Below are 16,006 nucleotides of genomic sequence, written 5' to 3'. Positions count from 1 at the left end.
GGCATATTTAAGGCATAACCTACTGCCGAGGGGCTTGAGTAGCAGTAGATGCTTGTTTACTAGTAGTAATAGTAGCTAGCCTGCTAGCTGGGCTAACAAGCTGCATGGCGCAGTTTGTTGTCATTTGATTTATATTGTCTGTTGGTTGCAACATTGTCTGCTAAAAATAAGTAGGCCAAGGTCTAAAGGCAGCCGGCATAGAGTAGCTAATGTTCGGAATAACCTTTGAATGAGCATGCTGTTAGCTACAGCATGTCAGTTCTCTGATCATTTGTAACGTTAAATTTACCTACTTTTGAGGGTAAAGTAAAGATGCATGCTTAAGCTGCTTTGTGTTGTAATGTGTGCTTTCCTAATGAATAATTGCATTAGCTACGTCTTCACAGTTCCACATTGACCGTAGCTAGTAGCCAGCAACATGAAGGCCTTTTTGGGTTAGCTAACCTTCCTGCAGCTGGAGTGGAGAATGGACTAGCTCGAATTGTAAACAACAAGCCTTGTCCTAATCTGGGAGATTGTACGATTGAATCAAGATGCCATTAAAATTTCCTCAACGGTTGCTGAAGAGCTCTCAATATATGGAGCTGGACTCCGGGAGCTACCAGTATTGGCCGATCCTGCTGCCTCGCGGCATCCGTCTGTACAACATCGAGCAGGTCCCTCAGTTCCTGAAGGAAAATCCCTACATCACTGACGGATACAGAGCTCACCTGCCATCCAAGCTCTGTTTAAAAAGGTAAGTCTACACGCGTATCTGTGTCGTGGTGGCCACAGTACTAGTTCTTTCCCTCAACCCTGCGAACAAGGAGATGGTTTGTGTTTCGATAGAAATGTCTATCCCAGGATTACTTTCTAATCAGAGTCTATTTGTTATTCCTTTCCACTCTAGTATTTTCATCCTGTCCAATGAGACTGTGAATATCTGGAGCCACCTGCTGGGTTTCATGCTCTTCTTTTCTCTGGCGGTAAACGACTTGTCAACTGTGCTTCCTGCTTCTGGGGCAAACTGGGAGGACTATGTCATCTACACCATAGGCCTGTGCTGCTTCCAGGTGTGTATGTGAAAAGATCAGCGCTGATTGTCTCCATGAGTGAGAATCTGGTCTAAATCATGAGTCTAACTGTTTTTGAGTAATGTGTGTGTGTGTGTGTGTGTGTGTGTGCGTGCGTCACACGGCACAGATGTGTATGCTGTGCTCCGTGGGCTACCACCTGTTCTCCTGCCACCGGTCGGAGCAGATGTGCCGGCGCTGGCTGGCGCTGGACTATGCAGGCATCTCCGTGGGCATCCTGGGCTGCTATGTGCCCGGGGTCTTTTATGCCTTCTACTGCAACGGGGTAAAGACGGCATCATCATCATATTACTAACTGCAGGGTTAGGGGCCGATTTAGGGATATTTAGCTTTGTTCTATAGAGTCTTAACGCCACTCTCTTCTTCTCTGCTCTTTTCTTCTAATTTTGCTCTCTCGCCTTCCCCTCTGTTCCTCCCATCATGTTTCCCTGCCTTTGTTTGTCCTTCCCCTGTCTGTGTAGTTCTGGAGGCTGGTTTACCTGGTGACGGTTCTGGTGCTGATTCTGGCAGTATTCAGTGTCCAGATCCACCCCCATTACCTCTCCAGGGAGTGGCACCGCCTGCGATCCGGCATCTTCTGTTCCGTGGCAGGCTACGGCGTCTTCCCCGCCCTTCACTGGGTCTGGCTCAACGGAGGCCTCAGCACTGCCGTGGTCCAGGTGAGGGAGGTCATGGAGATGGACAGGTTACACGACTCTCTCTAGCTGTCTCTATTCTTGCCTCACTTGTGATATAATAATGTAAGTTAAAATGTAGTAGATTATTTTATTCCAAGACTTCTTTTTTCACTTCAAAGAATTCAAAAAATGCTACTGACTGAGCTAGATATAGATATTAACTATCCCCCTTGTCTGTCTGGGCCTGTCTGGCCATCTGCCTGCAGCTGTTCCTGCCTCGTGTCATGATCATGTACCTTATCGCTGGCTCAGCCTTCATCTTCTACATCACCAAGGTTCCTGAGCGCTACTTCCCAGGTCAGTCTCTCTACCCTCACCTCTGCAGATTGCCGGCAGGTTTTTCCTTGCCCCTCTCTATTTGATGTGTACACTGTGCAACATTAAACGTAGCACCCTCAGTTCCACTTGCTCGCTGATTACCTTTAACCTCTGTAGGTCAGCTGAACTACCTTGGTGCAAGTCACCAGGTGTGGCACGTGCTGGTGGTGCTCATGTTCTACTGGTGGCACCAGACGGCCATCAACATCATGCACTTCAGACTCAACCAGCCCTGCCAAGACTACTCCAGCAGGGACTAGCTGCTAGCTAGCAGAGGTTAGCAGATTAGTCGTGTCCACACCACTTTTGGGCTAGCTGGCAGAGGTTAGCATTAAATAGTTAGCTTTACCCAGCTTGCTGGGTAGCAGCTAACTGCTAGTAGCTAGCTAGCTCAGGCTTGGACCAGGACACCCTCAACTTTACAGCACTTCCAACTAAAGTAATGGCAGAACCAAAGGCCTTGCTATTGGACCGGAGCAAGTCTGTTGGTCTGTCTGTAGAAACATAAGCACCCTTGACATTTACAAGTACACACACCCTTAGTCTCTGAACACCAGATTATTCTGTTCCTATTCTGAGAATTCTGTTCATATTCTCAGATTATTCTCTTCGTAATCAAGCACTTATTAATTAGTGTGACCTGCGTCTGTTTTGCATGAGGTCTGCAGTTTGAATGTTTGTGAAATGCTGTGAAAACAATGTATCTCTGCTGCCTTTTGCACATTTGACCCAACAAGGTTATGTGCAATATATCGTCTTGGAATTGAAAAATATACTTGAAATGTATATTTTGTGAATAGTTGGTTATGTTTACGGGGTACTTATCTTTTTGGGTATTATTGCGTTATTATTGATGAGGAGGTACCTTCCATATTTAGTCGTCAGCTGACTTCCTCAGTACATGAGTGTTGATTCAGGGCACATATTTTTGTTATTATGAACAAAATGGGATTTATGACTTGCCTTAATCTTCTAGGTGATTGACAATGTGCTCTGCAGGCCCCCACCTGGGTAAACAAACTACTTGATCGATACAAACCTCTAAAGCATGATGTCGTCATATCACACATGCCTGCCAGTAGCTACAATCTATTGTATGATGCGTTTGATTTGATATTGTCTGTGTCATCAGGCCATACAGGGACAATGGCAGTGAGTTTCTCCCAGACAATGATAAGAACCATATTACTTCCTGTCAAAACATGAAACAAAACTGTACCTTAAAGCTATGGGGATTTATTTATATTTAAATGAACTGAGCTCATCATTTTTATTTTCCTTATGGCCTTCTGTTATTATTTGTTAGTATTACTGTGGTATTTTTATTGGTCTTGTTTGCCTGTTTTGAATTTGGTTGCGTTGATTCTTTGTTTTATTGTTTTCGCATGACGGTTTGTATATGAATGCTGACACTTATGACTAAGGGGCATAGAATTATTTCAATGTATCTGTAAAGTATCATCTGTTGAAATATTATCAATGATTAAAGAATGCCTAAATGACAGTTTGTTTGTGTTAATTTTGTGCCATTATGTGTAGAGATGGTCCTGCAGACAGTTTATCTACAACAGCTTTGCTCAAGACAAAGGAATCTGCCAGCAAGCCTCTCTTCTGTGTTAACCCCACCGTTAAATAATTTACTCTGGCTTTATCATGAGGATATCTGTAATCCCCTTCCCTAATCTACTGTAATCTCTGACCTGAGAAATTAAAGGGCAGGATAATCCATTCGGCATTGTTTTGTTTCTGAACAGCCAGCCACTCAAACATTGTCATTTTTGATTCCTCCAAAATTCGCAAACAGTTCCTTTAATATTCCCAAAAAGACAGCATGTCTACGGATTATATGAATTATGACAGATTGGGACTAGGATTATTCCTTCATGTGACACCTCCTGTTGGCAAACAAAGGAAGACATTGTTGGGGCCAGAGGATGTGATGGTGTTCTTGTTAATTCACTGCCTGGGAGCTATTTCTGAGGTTCATGGTGCCAAACCTTCAGGTAACACAACCCTTGTATGAATGAATATAAATAAACATATGAAGAAAATCTTTCCAATCGAAGTTTGGGCATTGCTTGTCAGTTTATTACAGGTGAAGACGTCTTTTCCTCTTCAAGCCCTAACAATACAAGATCAGACAGTCTTGACATAGTAAAGACCAATCAATGTGTCTGATATAAAATAAAGAACTGGGTTAACCCTTATGCTGCCTTCGGGTCACATGACCCAAAGGTTCATAAGGAACCATCGTTGTGTTTACCCAATTTTACCCAATACAAAAACAAATAAAAATAATTTTCTTTTAACTTCGCAATGTGGGGGGTCTGAAACAGCCCAACGGTTAAAAGAAAATGCTTCACTTTGTTTTTGTAGGCGGTAAAGTTGTCGCAATACGACGGTGGGTCAGAATGAGCCGAAAATAACACAAGGGTTAAGCACTTTTCCCTGGTTCACAATCTGGAAGGAGCCTCAGAGATTCTACATTGTCTCTGGGATTAGTGTTGGATTATGGATTTGTACCATAACAGTCTGTAATAACCACTTTCTCATCTGACTGAACAATGTCAAGCTGTCACTTATCATTCGAGAGCCTAGCAGGAGTCTACCAGGTTTACTGTGTGGTGGTGTGGACAAGGGCTGAGGAAAGAGCAATCCAAGATGTTCTGAGAAAGGTACATTTTGATGCTTACTGCCCTCTAGTGGTGTAAATTCCACCCGACAGTAAACAAGTTTGAGCAAGAAGAAGCTGTTATAATGAAGGATTAATAACAAATGACACCGGTTTTATTACATTAAAGGATTTAAATCACTCAATTATGATCGATGCACATATGTCTATTGAAGCGGCGAAAATATAACTTTTTTCAAAACTTTATGGACATGAAGACCTGTCATAGGCTTACAAGAGATTGTGAAGCTATACGTTGTCAGCACAGGGGATTCTCAGCCTTCAGGTGATTTAGCAAAGCCCAAAGCACACAGTATTGGGCAACCTGTAAGAAACATTTAAAGCTCCTAATCTACAGGCTGTCACACCTTCGTAGGTAACAGTGGCGTTCTGTGCGCTTTAACTGGTTCCAAACAGCTGATGTGTAATGAAATTGAGCTCCCTGTCACTAAACGTTTGTTAGACACTTGGGGGGTACTGTGTGCTCTGGACTTAATAGAGAGTACAGTACGGTGTTCACATTATATTTGTTCAACTGCAAACCTTCACATGCTTCAATATCCTATTGAATAATGTTAGTACTGTGTTGAGCAGGGTACGTTTAGTCATCCAATAAGATGAGGGGGTGGAGTTAGTCATCTCCTCCACAGATCTTCTTCAGTGTATCGCCGTAGTTACCTGACACCTCAGACTGGGAAGTGGGATAAGAGAGGAGGAGATTGAGATAAGACTGATTCTAAAGGGAAAAACAGAACACTTTTATATGACTATACAACATAACTATATAACATATAATGGGAGGGTATAATTCCATTAGAGCATTATACTGAACATCAAGAGGTAGCAACCAGGTTTAAATCCCCCCGTACAGTGTACTTCACTTTGTATAAAAGTGCCCGCTAAATGAATACATTACAAAAATAAGAATTCATCTCAAATTACATTCCCTAATTTTAGAGAAGAGTCGGTGAGACCAGTCAGGGTTCCTCACCTCCAGACTAGAGAAGAGAGAGCAGCCAAACAGCTTCTTGTACTCCGCCCGGACGTCCAGCAGGTCCAGCTCGGCCCGGCTCACCAGGATCCGGGTCAGGGTGGCCTCAGAGGTGCCCAGCCCCTGAGGAGAGGACACTACCGGATTACCATCAGGTCCAGACCAGACCACAGATGGACGTGCGTGGACATGCAAACACACACACTCACCTTTATGCTTTTGTAGACCCTCTCAGCCAGGTAAGCGGGAACATTCTTCACACACTTGACTGTGGAGACACACACACCTGACATGAAACAACTTACAGTACCACCTTCACTATGACCATTCATGTTATCATCTTGTAAAACCAAACATCTATCTATTACCAACAGTCTGCTCTGACCCTCATGATGCAATATGCCCACTGATGAAGTTGAGAATCATAATACAGGAGACAGAAAACCCCTCACCGATGGCCACCAGAATCTTCTCCAGATTCCCAGACATCTCACTCTCGATGCTCTCCTGTAGAGTCTTCTTACTGATGCTCTTGTACTCCACCAGAGCTGCAGTCACAACGGACAGTCATCATCCTCATGTTGTTCATCGCAAACGTACTCACAGTACATCAGTATCGTTCACTAGAGCTTCTATGAACTGTTCCTGGACAGTGTGCTGTTACTGACTGTCTCAGCTGAGCTGGACAGTGTACTGTTACTGACTGTCTCAGCTGAGCTGGACAGTGTGCTGTTACTGACTCTGTCTCAGCTGAGGCACGCTCCGGTGACACAAGATGTCAATGAACTTGCTCTCGTCTGTCCCCCACTTCTTCTCTCCTGCTTCATACAGCACCTGGAGGGAGAGAGAGAGAGAGAGAGAGAGAGAGAGAGAGAGAGAGAGAGAGAGAGAGAGAGAGAGAGAGAGAGAGAGAGAGAGAGAGAGAGAGAGAGAGAGAGAGAGAGAGAGAGAGAGAGAGAGAGAGAGAGAGAGAGAGAGAGAGAGAGAGAGAGAGAGAGAGAGAGAGAGAGGTTGCAGAGGAAACTGATTAAAAACAATGAAGGTAGGAGTAACAGACTGTCCAGTAACAGGGAGAAGGAGGAATGGTATTTCAGGTCAACAGGGACAGGAGTTTCTCTTGTGTGACTCACAGCTCGGTCAGGAAGCTGAGCCAAACATACACACGCCCACAGGGAACGATGAAATACTGAGCATGCCTGTGAACCTCAGGAGTGTGACTGGACACAAATCTGATCCAAATGGTTCTGTAGACAAGTCCTGTCCCAAGGAGCCTAAAAGCTTTCCACATGTCAACAATCCAGATCTCATCTACACCCTCACACGTCACAAGTACAAACTCCTAGTAAAAAAAAAAAAAAAAAGAGACAAAGGAAAACAAGAGAAGTGAAAACGAAGCAAGTCTAGCTGTTCAACCCTCTACCTTAGCGTCGGCTTTGGCCTTGGCTGCATCCACCGTGGTGCTCTCATCTCTCTTGCCCTTCAGGGATGGACAGAGAGCAGAACTGTCACTTTAAAACAGAAACTAAACTTGCACTCATAAAACATATTCAAAGTGGAGAGCTGAAGGCTTATCTATGGTGACTCACCTCAGCCAAGATCAGCAAAGTCTTGCCGTAGTCCCCACCTACCTCAGACTGGAGGTCGTGAGTCAGTGATCGACCCGTTTCTGTCAGTACACACCATAAACATTCCTGTCACCTAATCAATATTAATAACGTACTAACCAATACCTTTTCTGGTCATTAACACATGGTGACTGAATAGGTAAGGATACTGCATACTAATAGATAAGGCTACTGCACACTGACCTGCTAAGTATGCTTCAGTCAGGGCCTTGATTTGCGCGTTGGATCTGGACGCAAATATCTCCGTCAAAGTACTTTCTTTGGTCCCTGCACCCTGTACAGGACAGACAGATAGTCATACAGACAGTCAGACAGACAGACAGACAGACAGACAGTCATACAGACAGTCAGACAACAGAATGTAAACAAACACAGGTGGGTTGTCTCTCCTTCCTCCTCACCTTAATGGCCTTGATGACCTCATGACAGTCATAGGTGGAAGGAGGCGTTACCAGGGCAACCAGCAGGTTCTCAAAGTCTCCGTGGGTCTCTCCCTCCAGGTCGGTGACCAGGGACTGAAGTCAGAGCGGGTGGAGATGAAGGAGTTAACACTGCTGTTCCATAGAGGTGGGCTCCTATTATTAGTGTGACGAATGTGTGTGTGTGTGTGTGCAGGGATGGGAGAAGATTGGAATGCGCGTGCGTGTCAACGCATACGTGTGTGTGGTAGAATAGGGGGGGGAGTGAGGCCTGTAGAGCCTGTGTGTGTGCGTGTGTGTATAGGTGTTTGTGTGCGTGTCACACTCTCAAACTGAACATGGCTTTGAAATGTAGAGATGTCATTTGGAGAGCTCGCCAGCACATAGAGAGATTCCTCTAAGTGCTGAATATTCTGTGCTGGCATTCAGGAGTGTGTGTATGTGTACACACGTGCGTGTGTACACGCGGGTGTGTGTGTGTGTGTACGTGTGTGTACCCTCTTGGTAGTCTCCTGGTATGTGTGTGTGTACGTGTGTGTACCCTCTTGGTAGTCTCCTGGTATGTGTGTGTGTGTGTACGTGTGTGTACCATCTTGGTAGTCTCCTGGTATGTGTGTGTGTGTGTACGTGTGTGTACCCTTTTGGTAGTCTCCTGGTATGCTTTACTGATGAGCTGACGCTGAGCGTTGCTTCTCTGGGTCAGAACATCAATCAGGGTCTTCTCAGTGGTACCTGAGAACATACACACACACACACACACACACACACACACACACACACACACACACAAAGGGATGAGAGAAGAGAAACATATCCCAAGTCTGATCTCCGGATCTCAGTGGTCTGCTCCTGTATGTGAAGAGCCAAGGGACATACCTAAACCCTCGATGGCCTTCCTCAGGTTAGTGACATCCTCTGCTGGGGAGAAGCCAGGACGCTCTTTAATGGTTCCTCGGGCTGTAGACTAGTGAGAGGAACAGACTGTTAGAGTCAGCACAACAGCACACCTAACCTCAGCAGTTTCCTGTGTCCATGAGCCAGAGGCCACCCAATCCCGGGGCTGCTACAGAGAGTGGATAGTTCTCCACTGAGGGTGAGTGTATGTGGATGGGTCTGAGTGTGGGCCTGTGGATCACAGCACAGGTAACATCACATCAATATAGTTTCACTATGATCTTGATGAGGAACATCAACTCACGGTCACTGTTAATGAGGACGGTGAGTCTAGGAGGAGATCCAGATCATCCTGGAACAAACAATGTTACCCATCATGCATCATACTAGCCAGCATGGACATACACTGGTGGTGGTGCTGACACCACATATACTGAGATGTGATAATATATTAAGTACTGTATAGATTAGACGTAGTAAAAAGATAGTTTTTGTTTAGGTTTAGGTTAGGTATGTTTTACTCGATTTGTTTTGTACTCACCCAAACAGACATGGTGGACTTCTAGGAAAATATACTGAGAAAGCAGAATATATGACTATTACATTTGCAATTCAGGGCCATGGTCCTATCAATCAGATCTTTAAATCAGACTCATCTATATTTCACTGCTTCTAGACCCGGAACCGGAGCTGTAACAGCGTGCTGGAATTTCCACGTTTAAACTGGATGTTGTACGGAACCCAGATCAACATTGTCTGGTTTAACAATAGTACGCTCGTGTGTTTGGGCTTTTAATGGGTTGTCAAAATCAACATCTCGCGAACTGATCTGGGTCACTGACTACCAATAGAAACCAGAAACCGGAGAACTACGCCAAAAGTAAAAGCTACAAAGCACATCATGACGTAGGCTAACGAACAGAGAATGACTCGTTATAATGGAAAAGTAACAACTATAAAATACTGTACGTATGTAACTTATATTTACAACAAAACACAATTCTGTTCGGCCTACCTGGGTTTTGGTGTCAGCGGGTTTCTAGTGTTAGCTCTCCAATAAATGTGTAGCCACACCTTTCACAGACTTGAACTGGCAACGCCCATGATTCGTCTATACTCCTGCAGCCCCGCTTCATTTTAGAAGTGGGTGTAGATAACACATTTTAAACCATTTACACCATTAACCAGTCCATTAATGGTGCTTCAACTTCATGAACAGCCTGTAATGAAACATAATATTACACGGAAACTGAATGGGTGATGTTGACTTACACTAAATAGTCAGGCTTTAGTAGGCCCATACTTATAAAGTGTTTGTAGGTTATTAGGCCGATATTGAGTCACAATTGTATGAATACTGTTGGATAAGACCATGTAAAGCTAAATTAATAATGTGTGTTTTCACTCTCCTCTCTAACACACACAATAAGTCAAAAACAGCATTCTACGGGAAGTGTACAAAGCCATGTTGTATAATATGCATTCATGGGACACCCTAACTGATAAACACAGTCGAATCTTACAAAAACTGTATACACACATACAAACAACATAAGCCAAAGTAAAGGACATTGTTATTATACCTAATGTTTTTATCCAACAAAAATCCAATAAAAAACAAATGCTAAATGTTTACAACTTCTAAGGGCCATCTGGACAGATGTTAAACTGTGTTCATCTCACACATACATCAGTCTGATTTAACACCTGGACCATGTCATAAACAACACGGTCACGTCTTTGTGAGGGAGACTTAGAGCAGTCATGATTTGACAGCATGTTTTTCAACCTCCCAAGGGGTTTCCTTCTTCTGTTCTCTCTTTCACATGTAACATATCCTTGACCTCTGGGAGGGTTTAGGTCAATGTCAGATATATGAACCACCGTCATTTCCTGGGGGTTGCCACGGGCAACGCGGAGCAATAATTGGTTTGTTCTTCTTATGCAGATGTTTATCTCCTCGGAGTGTTTACACAAGGAACTGTTCACATGTACATTTACAACAACAACAAAAAAACACTGAACATAGCAGAACAATATGAATGGAAATACATGCAAATACTGTACACATGCAAATATGAATCTCCTGGCGAAGTTTTAAACACCACAATGTCAGTCTATCTAATAGATTGTGGAGTCAGTCTGTTTGTCCACAGGCTTAGCATACCTGTTGCTGGCCAGGTGGATGCAGTATATCTGCCACACCAGGACTAGGACCCTAATTGTATAGTGTTTCATGTCTCGACCAAGATGGACAGCCTTGGGGTCCAACTGCCTTGCTACAGTTGAGGTAATATTACAGACTGTACTGTAGGTTCCAAACCACCTCCACTATGCTGAGAAACATTCTCGCGCACGTTCCTGTTCTTGGTCACGTTCCCAGTGAAGTTCCTCCATATTCCTGATCCTGGGTAGGGTCCTGGTCCTGGTCTATGGATTCAAACTGTTCTGTATCTAAGGTACAGTCCAGTGGAGACTCCCCTCCTCCCGAGCCCTCGACCCTATAGGACCTCCATGACGACCTCAGCAGGCGTGACCTCTGAACTCTCCAGGTCGCCGTCCTGGGCCTGGGGTGCGCAGCAGAGAGAGCAGAGAAGCAGCACACACACCAGCAGGTACACAGCCACCACCAGCCACACCACGGCTCCAAACAGCAGTGTGGAGAGAAGGGCTCCGTCCATCTCTTCCTCCCTCACCTGAGTGACCAGGGCAGGGTTAGAGAGAGGGCGCACGAGAGGGACCGGCTGAGAGGCAGGGCTGTGGAGGAGATACAGGGGGGGAGGAGAGAGGAGGGAGACATGGTGTGTTTGTGTGCCTGCGTACATGCGTGTTAACACTGTATAAACAGTCTGTATAGGACCCAGTGCTGGGAAACAGGTGATGGGTCAATTCTGTTATCACAAAGCTAACAGAGAACACATTATGCTGTCTTGTAGTTACACCCCTCCACAACTACACTCTACTCAGTATCAAATACAGTCTGTTTCAGATCAGCTGTAATATCGGAACACAGTAGAATGGAATATCCCATCGTATAACATAACCAAATACATTTTTTATTTAGATTAAATTACAAATCCTGAAGCATAATTATTTGTCGCCTTCTACTGGTCAAACTGTTTTTACTCCTTTTCTCGTGTCTGGTCTAACAGCAGTGTCAATGTCTGAACTTCAGAAGCTGGTGATTTTTGGAAGTGTGTTGATAGCCCGTGAGGACGGTGGTTGAATCGTATAAGAGGAGGTTTCACATGAGACGAGCTCTCGTCTCAATGTCAGCCCAAGATCTCAATTCTCCTCACCAGTGCTGTGCCACCTCTTCATCTCCAGGAGATCCTCTCAGAACGGTATTTTCCACTCCTCAAGCACTTTCTTGGACCCGTTTTAAGGGCCCCATTCTGTATTTCGATCTTGACTGCAGTACACTGCTGTAGGGGGGCTGGAGAGGTGGAGGAAGGGGGACTGAGGTGTGAGAGGGAGGGAGGAAAAGGAGAGGGATAAAGAGTGGGAAACGGAAGGAGCAAAGAAACTAGGGGATGTATGTATGTAGGTTCTCTAGTTGTAAATATGTCAATACATTCAGCCACTAGAGGGTGCACTATACCCTCTGTTGACAAACACTGCTGTTGTTGGTCTGGAGTTACTATAGGAACGGACCATGCCTTGTGGGTGTGTGTGTGTGTGTGTGTGTGTGTGGGGGGTTGGGGGGTTCGGGGGCTGTAATAGGGGGGCTGTGCTGTTAGCCAGGGACAGTGTCCATGGTATTAGACTAACTATAGAAGACAGACAGGTCAATTTGGGTGCTTTAAGGTGAAATTACCCTTCATAATTTGTGTGTTTCAGAGAGAAATATAATGGGGGGAAAGACAGATACAACGAGCCTCCAATGGAGAAAGTGAGTACAATGTAGCGCACAACATCGAAGAGAAAGAGACACATAACCAATGAGAGAAAAAGACAGAGAGAGCGAGCGAGAGAGAGACCCTGGCCTGAATCCTAGAAGGCCAGTAGACCAGCACAGGGAGGATCCTTGTTGTAGACCTCGCAGAGACCAGATGTTCCACAGCTTTCTTGTTCTCATTCCTTCCTGTTTGCTGGTTCTGTTTTCACATGCGACTGGAGAAGTAATGACATTCTCTGGCCCATTAATCCAGCGGGCCGAGCCCCAAACACACTCTCTCCTCACAGCCGCCCGGGCCAAGACCCACCCCTTGGCCTGGACCAGCCATGATGGAGAGAAGGAGAGAGGAGGAGAAGAATGCTGCTTCCTCTGAAATGGAGCCTCCTCTGATCTCCTGCTCACATACACACATTCCGTTAACTCTTTTAGATAGGAACCGGTCCAATACCTGGGGCCCATACTCTCTCACACAAATATGGTTGAAGCCCATTGAGACAAACAGAGGTTTCATCACCAGGTAATTAATATTCCACGGAAAGGAGAGCATCAGGAAACAATTATTCAATAACATCACCCCTTCCTCCCCCATGTTTTCTTCTCCATCTCAGTTTTGGAGTGTGCAATCACAGCATTGTGCCTGATGTCGTTGTGGCGGCGGCCCCGGAAGGTTCCGGTCAGCGTTACCATGGTCACCACCTCCAACACCAGCTGCTTCTATGGTGTTGGTCCATGATCAACTGTACAGGCCCAAAACTGCACCTGACCCCCGGCTGGTGGAATCTTAATATTGACTGGAGGCAGAGACTCAGACATACTAATGCTTCTCTTGCGCTAACTAGTTCTAGCTTCTCTTCAGCCTTTCTCCAGCCCCCAGCCTCCTTCTCCTCCCTCCAGCCTCCTTCTCCTCCCTCCAGCCCCCAGCCTCCTTCTCCTCCCTCCAGCCTCCAGACCCTGCCTCCTTCTCCTTCCTCTAGCCCCCACTCTCTCTCCAGCCCCCAGCCTCCTTCTCCTCCCTCCAGCCTCCTTCTCCTCCCTCCAGCCTCCTTCTCCTCCCTCCAGCCTCCAGCTTCCTTCTCCTCCCTCCAGCCTCCAGACCCTGCCTCCTTCTCCTCCCTCCAGCCCCCAGCCTCCTTCTCCACCCTCCAGCCCCCAGCCTCTCTACTACTCCCTCCAGCCCCCAGCCTCTCTCCAGCCCTCAGCCTCTCTCCAGACCACAGCCTTTTTACTCCTTTCTCCAGTCCCCAGCCTCCTCCTCCAAGCTCGCCAGGGTAATTGATATCAGGTGGGTGGGTCGGGCGACCAGGGTGCAGGGTAACCTGGAAGCATTTATTTTAGGTCTGAGATGTTTAGTTAAGTGCAGCGCTGCACTCAGATGACTCAGAGCCAGAGTGCTGTGATGAATATGATTGGTGAAAGCTCTGAGACCTACTTCCTGGCTCCTTCCTTCCTGTCAGCTCAGGTTGCAGATTAACAGACTTCCTGTCCGATCCCACCATTAGCTCTCCAAATGATCACTTTTATTTATGAGCGAGGGATCGTGTTATTAGGTCTGATCCTTGATGGGATCATTTTGGGGGGAAACTGATGACGGGAGGGGTAGAATGGGTATGTCCTGGCTGGTCCACTGTGTTGCCTCACATACACCCAGGTTAAGAAGAGAAAGATCCTATTGTCCCCTGGTTTTTGATGGCAACAAGACAGTTAGGTTGACTAGATGAGAAGGACATTTCCTTGTGAAGTGAAGAACTCCTCCCATCCGTTGGCTATATGGACATCAATTCCTATCAAATCTGCCACCCTTCAGACAGAGAAAACAGAACCCATGTTTTTACATGAGGCACTCTGTCAGGAGAGATCCACAATTGGCCTTCTCTATCTATCTAGAAATACAGGGTGGACCGTCAACCAATCTGTATGTATATGATGTTATATACAGAGCAGTCAACCATAGAAGCAGACCATCGCGGCACTACTGCAATCTTACTACACCCCACCCCTCCCTCCACTTCTCTCTCACTCTGAGTTCTTGATTACACCGCCCCCACCCCCCAAGAGATGAGTTCAGCTCCCTGGACACAGTAATATCCAGGGAACTAGTCACTTAAGATCAAGTAGGGGGTAGGAAATGGCAGAGGACATAAAGCTAAATATATAATTCCTCCCGTGCCGGTAATCACGACGTCCAGACTATTTGAAATGACAGTTGAACCACTTCTGACTGAGAGCGGGTTCTGTTCCTGGGGTGCGGTGGGGCGGGGGGGTGGGTGGGGGGGTCTTCACCACGAACGGCCGGCAGGGTGCACCTAGGGGGTAGCCCTGTACTTGAAATGAGCGCACGCGTTCTGTGGCGTGGAAATAGCTCCCAGGCCAAGTCAGGCCCGTGTCACAGCACTGGCGAGGAAGGAAACCATTCCTCGGGATTAGTTACCTGATTATTAAAATGTCCAACATCCTACACAAATACCCCTTCAAATGCCCCCTCCGCCTCCCCGCACCACCCCTCCCTCAAGTAGCATGGACCTCAAAACCCAGACACACGTTCCAGCCTCCATCCTCCCTCCAGCCTTTCCCTGAACAATGCCTAAAGAAAGTGCTTCTATATTCTTCTTCCGCCCTCTCTGTCCTGGCACACGAGATGAACAGGGCTTAGAGTCCCCCCCCCCCCCACGCTCCCTACCCCCCTGCCCTCCTCCTGACAAGAACCATCCTCAGAGTCTCAAATCCCTGTTAATTTTCAGTCCAATTTACATATGCAGTGAGCGTGGTGGCCTGTGTGTCGGCAGCGCCGGGCCCATCAGCGCCACGCCGAGCCGACGGCATTACATATTCATGTATACATATTCACGCTGATTGCATTCTTGATGAGATCGCCGGCCGGCTCCCGCACTCCAGCGACGAGTGCGCACGCGAGGGGCGTGCTGGAGCCAATCTTGTCCCCCGCTGAAGTGCCCCTGCCGCGGGTCTCTCTCTCCTTTCTCTCTAACCACCGGCTCATCTGCGGGGTGTGGGGCGCGTAATCAGACAGAAGCGTCCAGGAACGAGGGATGGGAGGAGGGACGGACGGACGGGAGGGATGATAGCCTACTCATCCTCCCCAGACCTGCATAGCAATGAAATAGTTCTGCCCATTGTCCCAAGACTCTCAGACCTTGCTACACTGGAGGGAAAGGAGTCCTTCACCATTGAGTGATCTGCATAGAAAGTCATGTGGAAAATGTCTCTGGGAGAGATTTCAATTTCTCTGTATTCTATGTGAAAGGACGATGACTGACACGTAGAACGAGGCAGAGTTAGGACTGACGGCAGCCATATCCCTCTTCCTCCCTTGCCTGAAGCCTTCCTGGTTTAGTGTAGTGTACACTATCAATTCTACAGTTTACTGAGCCAATTTAGACTTGTATATTTTGCGAGAGGCTAAAGAAAAAACATGACCTCTCCTC

At 46.4% G+C, this 16,006-nt stretch overlaps 2 protein-coding genes across 2 annotated transcripts; one reads left to right on the top strand and one right to left on the bottom strand.

The window, feature by feature from the left end:
* The first annotated feature begins 32 nt into the window (after positions 1–32).
* On the top strand, positions 33–3,572 carry paqr3b (progestin and adipoQ receptor family member IIIb). Its single transcript, XM_062477832.1, has 6 exons — positions 33–736; positions 890–1,052; positions 1,183–1,338; positions 1,535–1,732; positions 1,957–2,047; positions 2,186–3,572. Exons 1-6 carry the CDS (start codon positions 534–536, stop codon positions 2,326–2,328), a joined length of 954 nt encoding a protein of 317 aa, XP_062333816.1. The 5' UTR covers positions 33–533; the 3' UTR covers positions 2,329–3,572.
* A 562-nt stretch (positions 3,573–4,134) lies between these two features.
* On the bottom strand, positions 4,135–9,778 carry anxa3b (annexin A3b). The gene is made up of 15 exons (XM_062478501.1): positions 9,684–9,778; positions 9,210–9,243; positions 8,973–9,020; positions 8,651–8,738; positions 8,412–8,506; positions 7,757–7,870; positions 7,539–7,629; positions 7,317–7,396; positions 7,151–7,207; positions 6,471–6,564; positions 6,183–6,278; positions 5,940–5,998; positions 5,731–5,853; positions 4,498–5,430; positions 4,135–4,260 (listed from the first exon to the last, which is right to left on the bottom strand). Exons 2-14 carry the CDS (start codon positions 9,219–9,221, stop codon positions 5,371–5,373), a joined length of 1,017 nt encoding a protein of 338 aa, XP_062334485.1. The 5' UTR covers positions 9,222–9,243; positions 9,684–9,778; the 3' UTR covers positions 4,135–4,260; positions 4,498–5,370.
* Between the last annotated feature and the right edge of the window lie 6,228 nt (positions 9,779–16,006).

This window comes from Osmerus eperlanus, chromosome 14 (genome assembly GCF_963692335.1).
Source record: "Osmerus eperlanus chromosome 14, fOsmEpe2.1, whole genome shotgun sequence".
NCBI lineage: Eukaryota > Metazoa > Chordata > Actinopteri > Osmeriformes > Osmeridae > Osmerus > Osmerus eperlanus.
The sequence above is the reverse complement of the archived record's forward strand: the minus strand, read 5'-3'. Positions and strand labels throughout refer to the sequence as shown.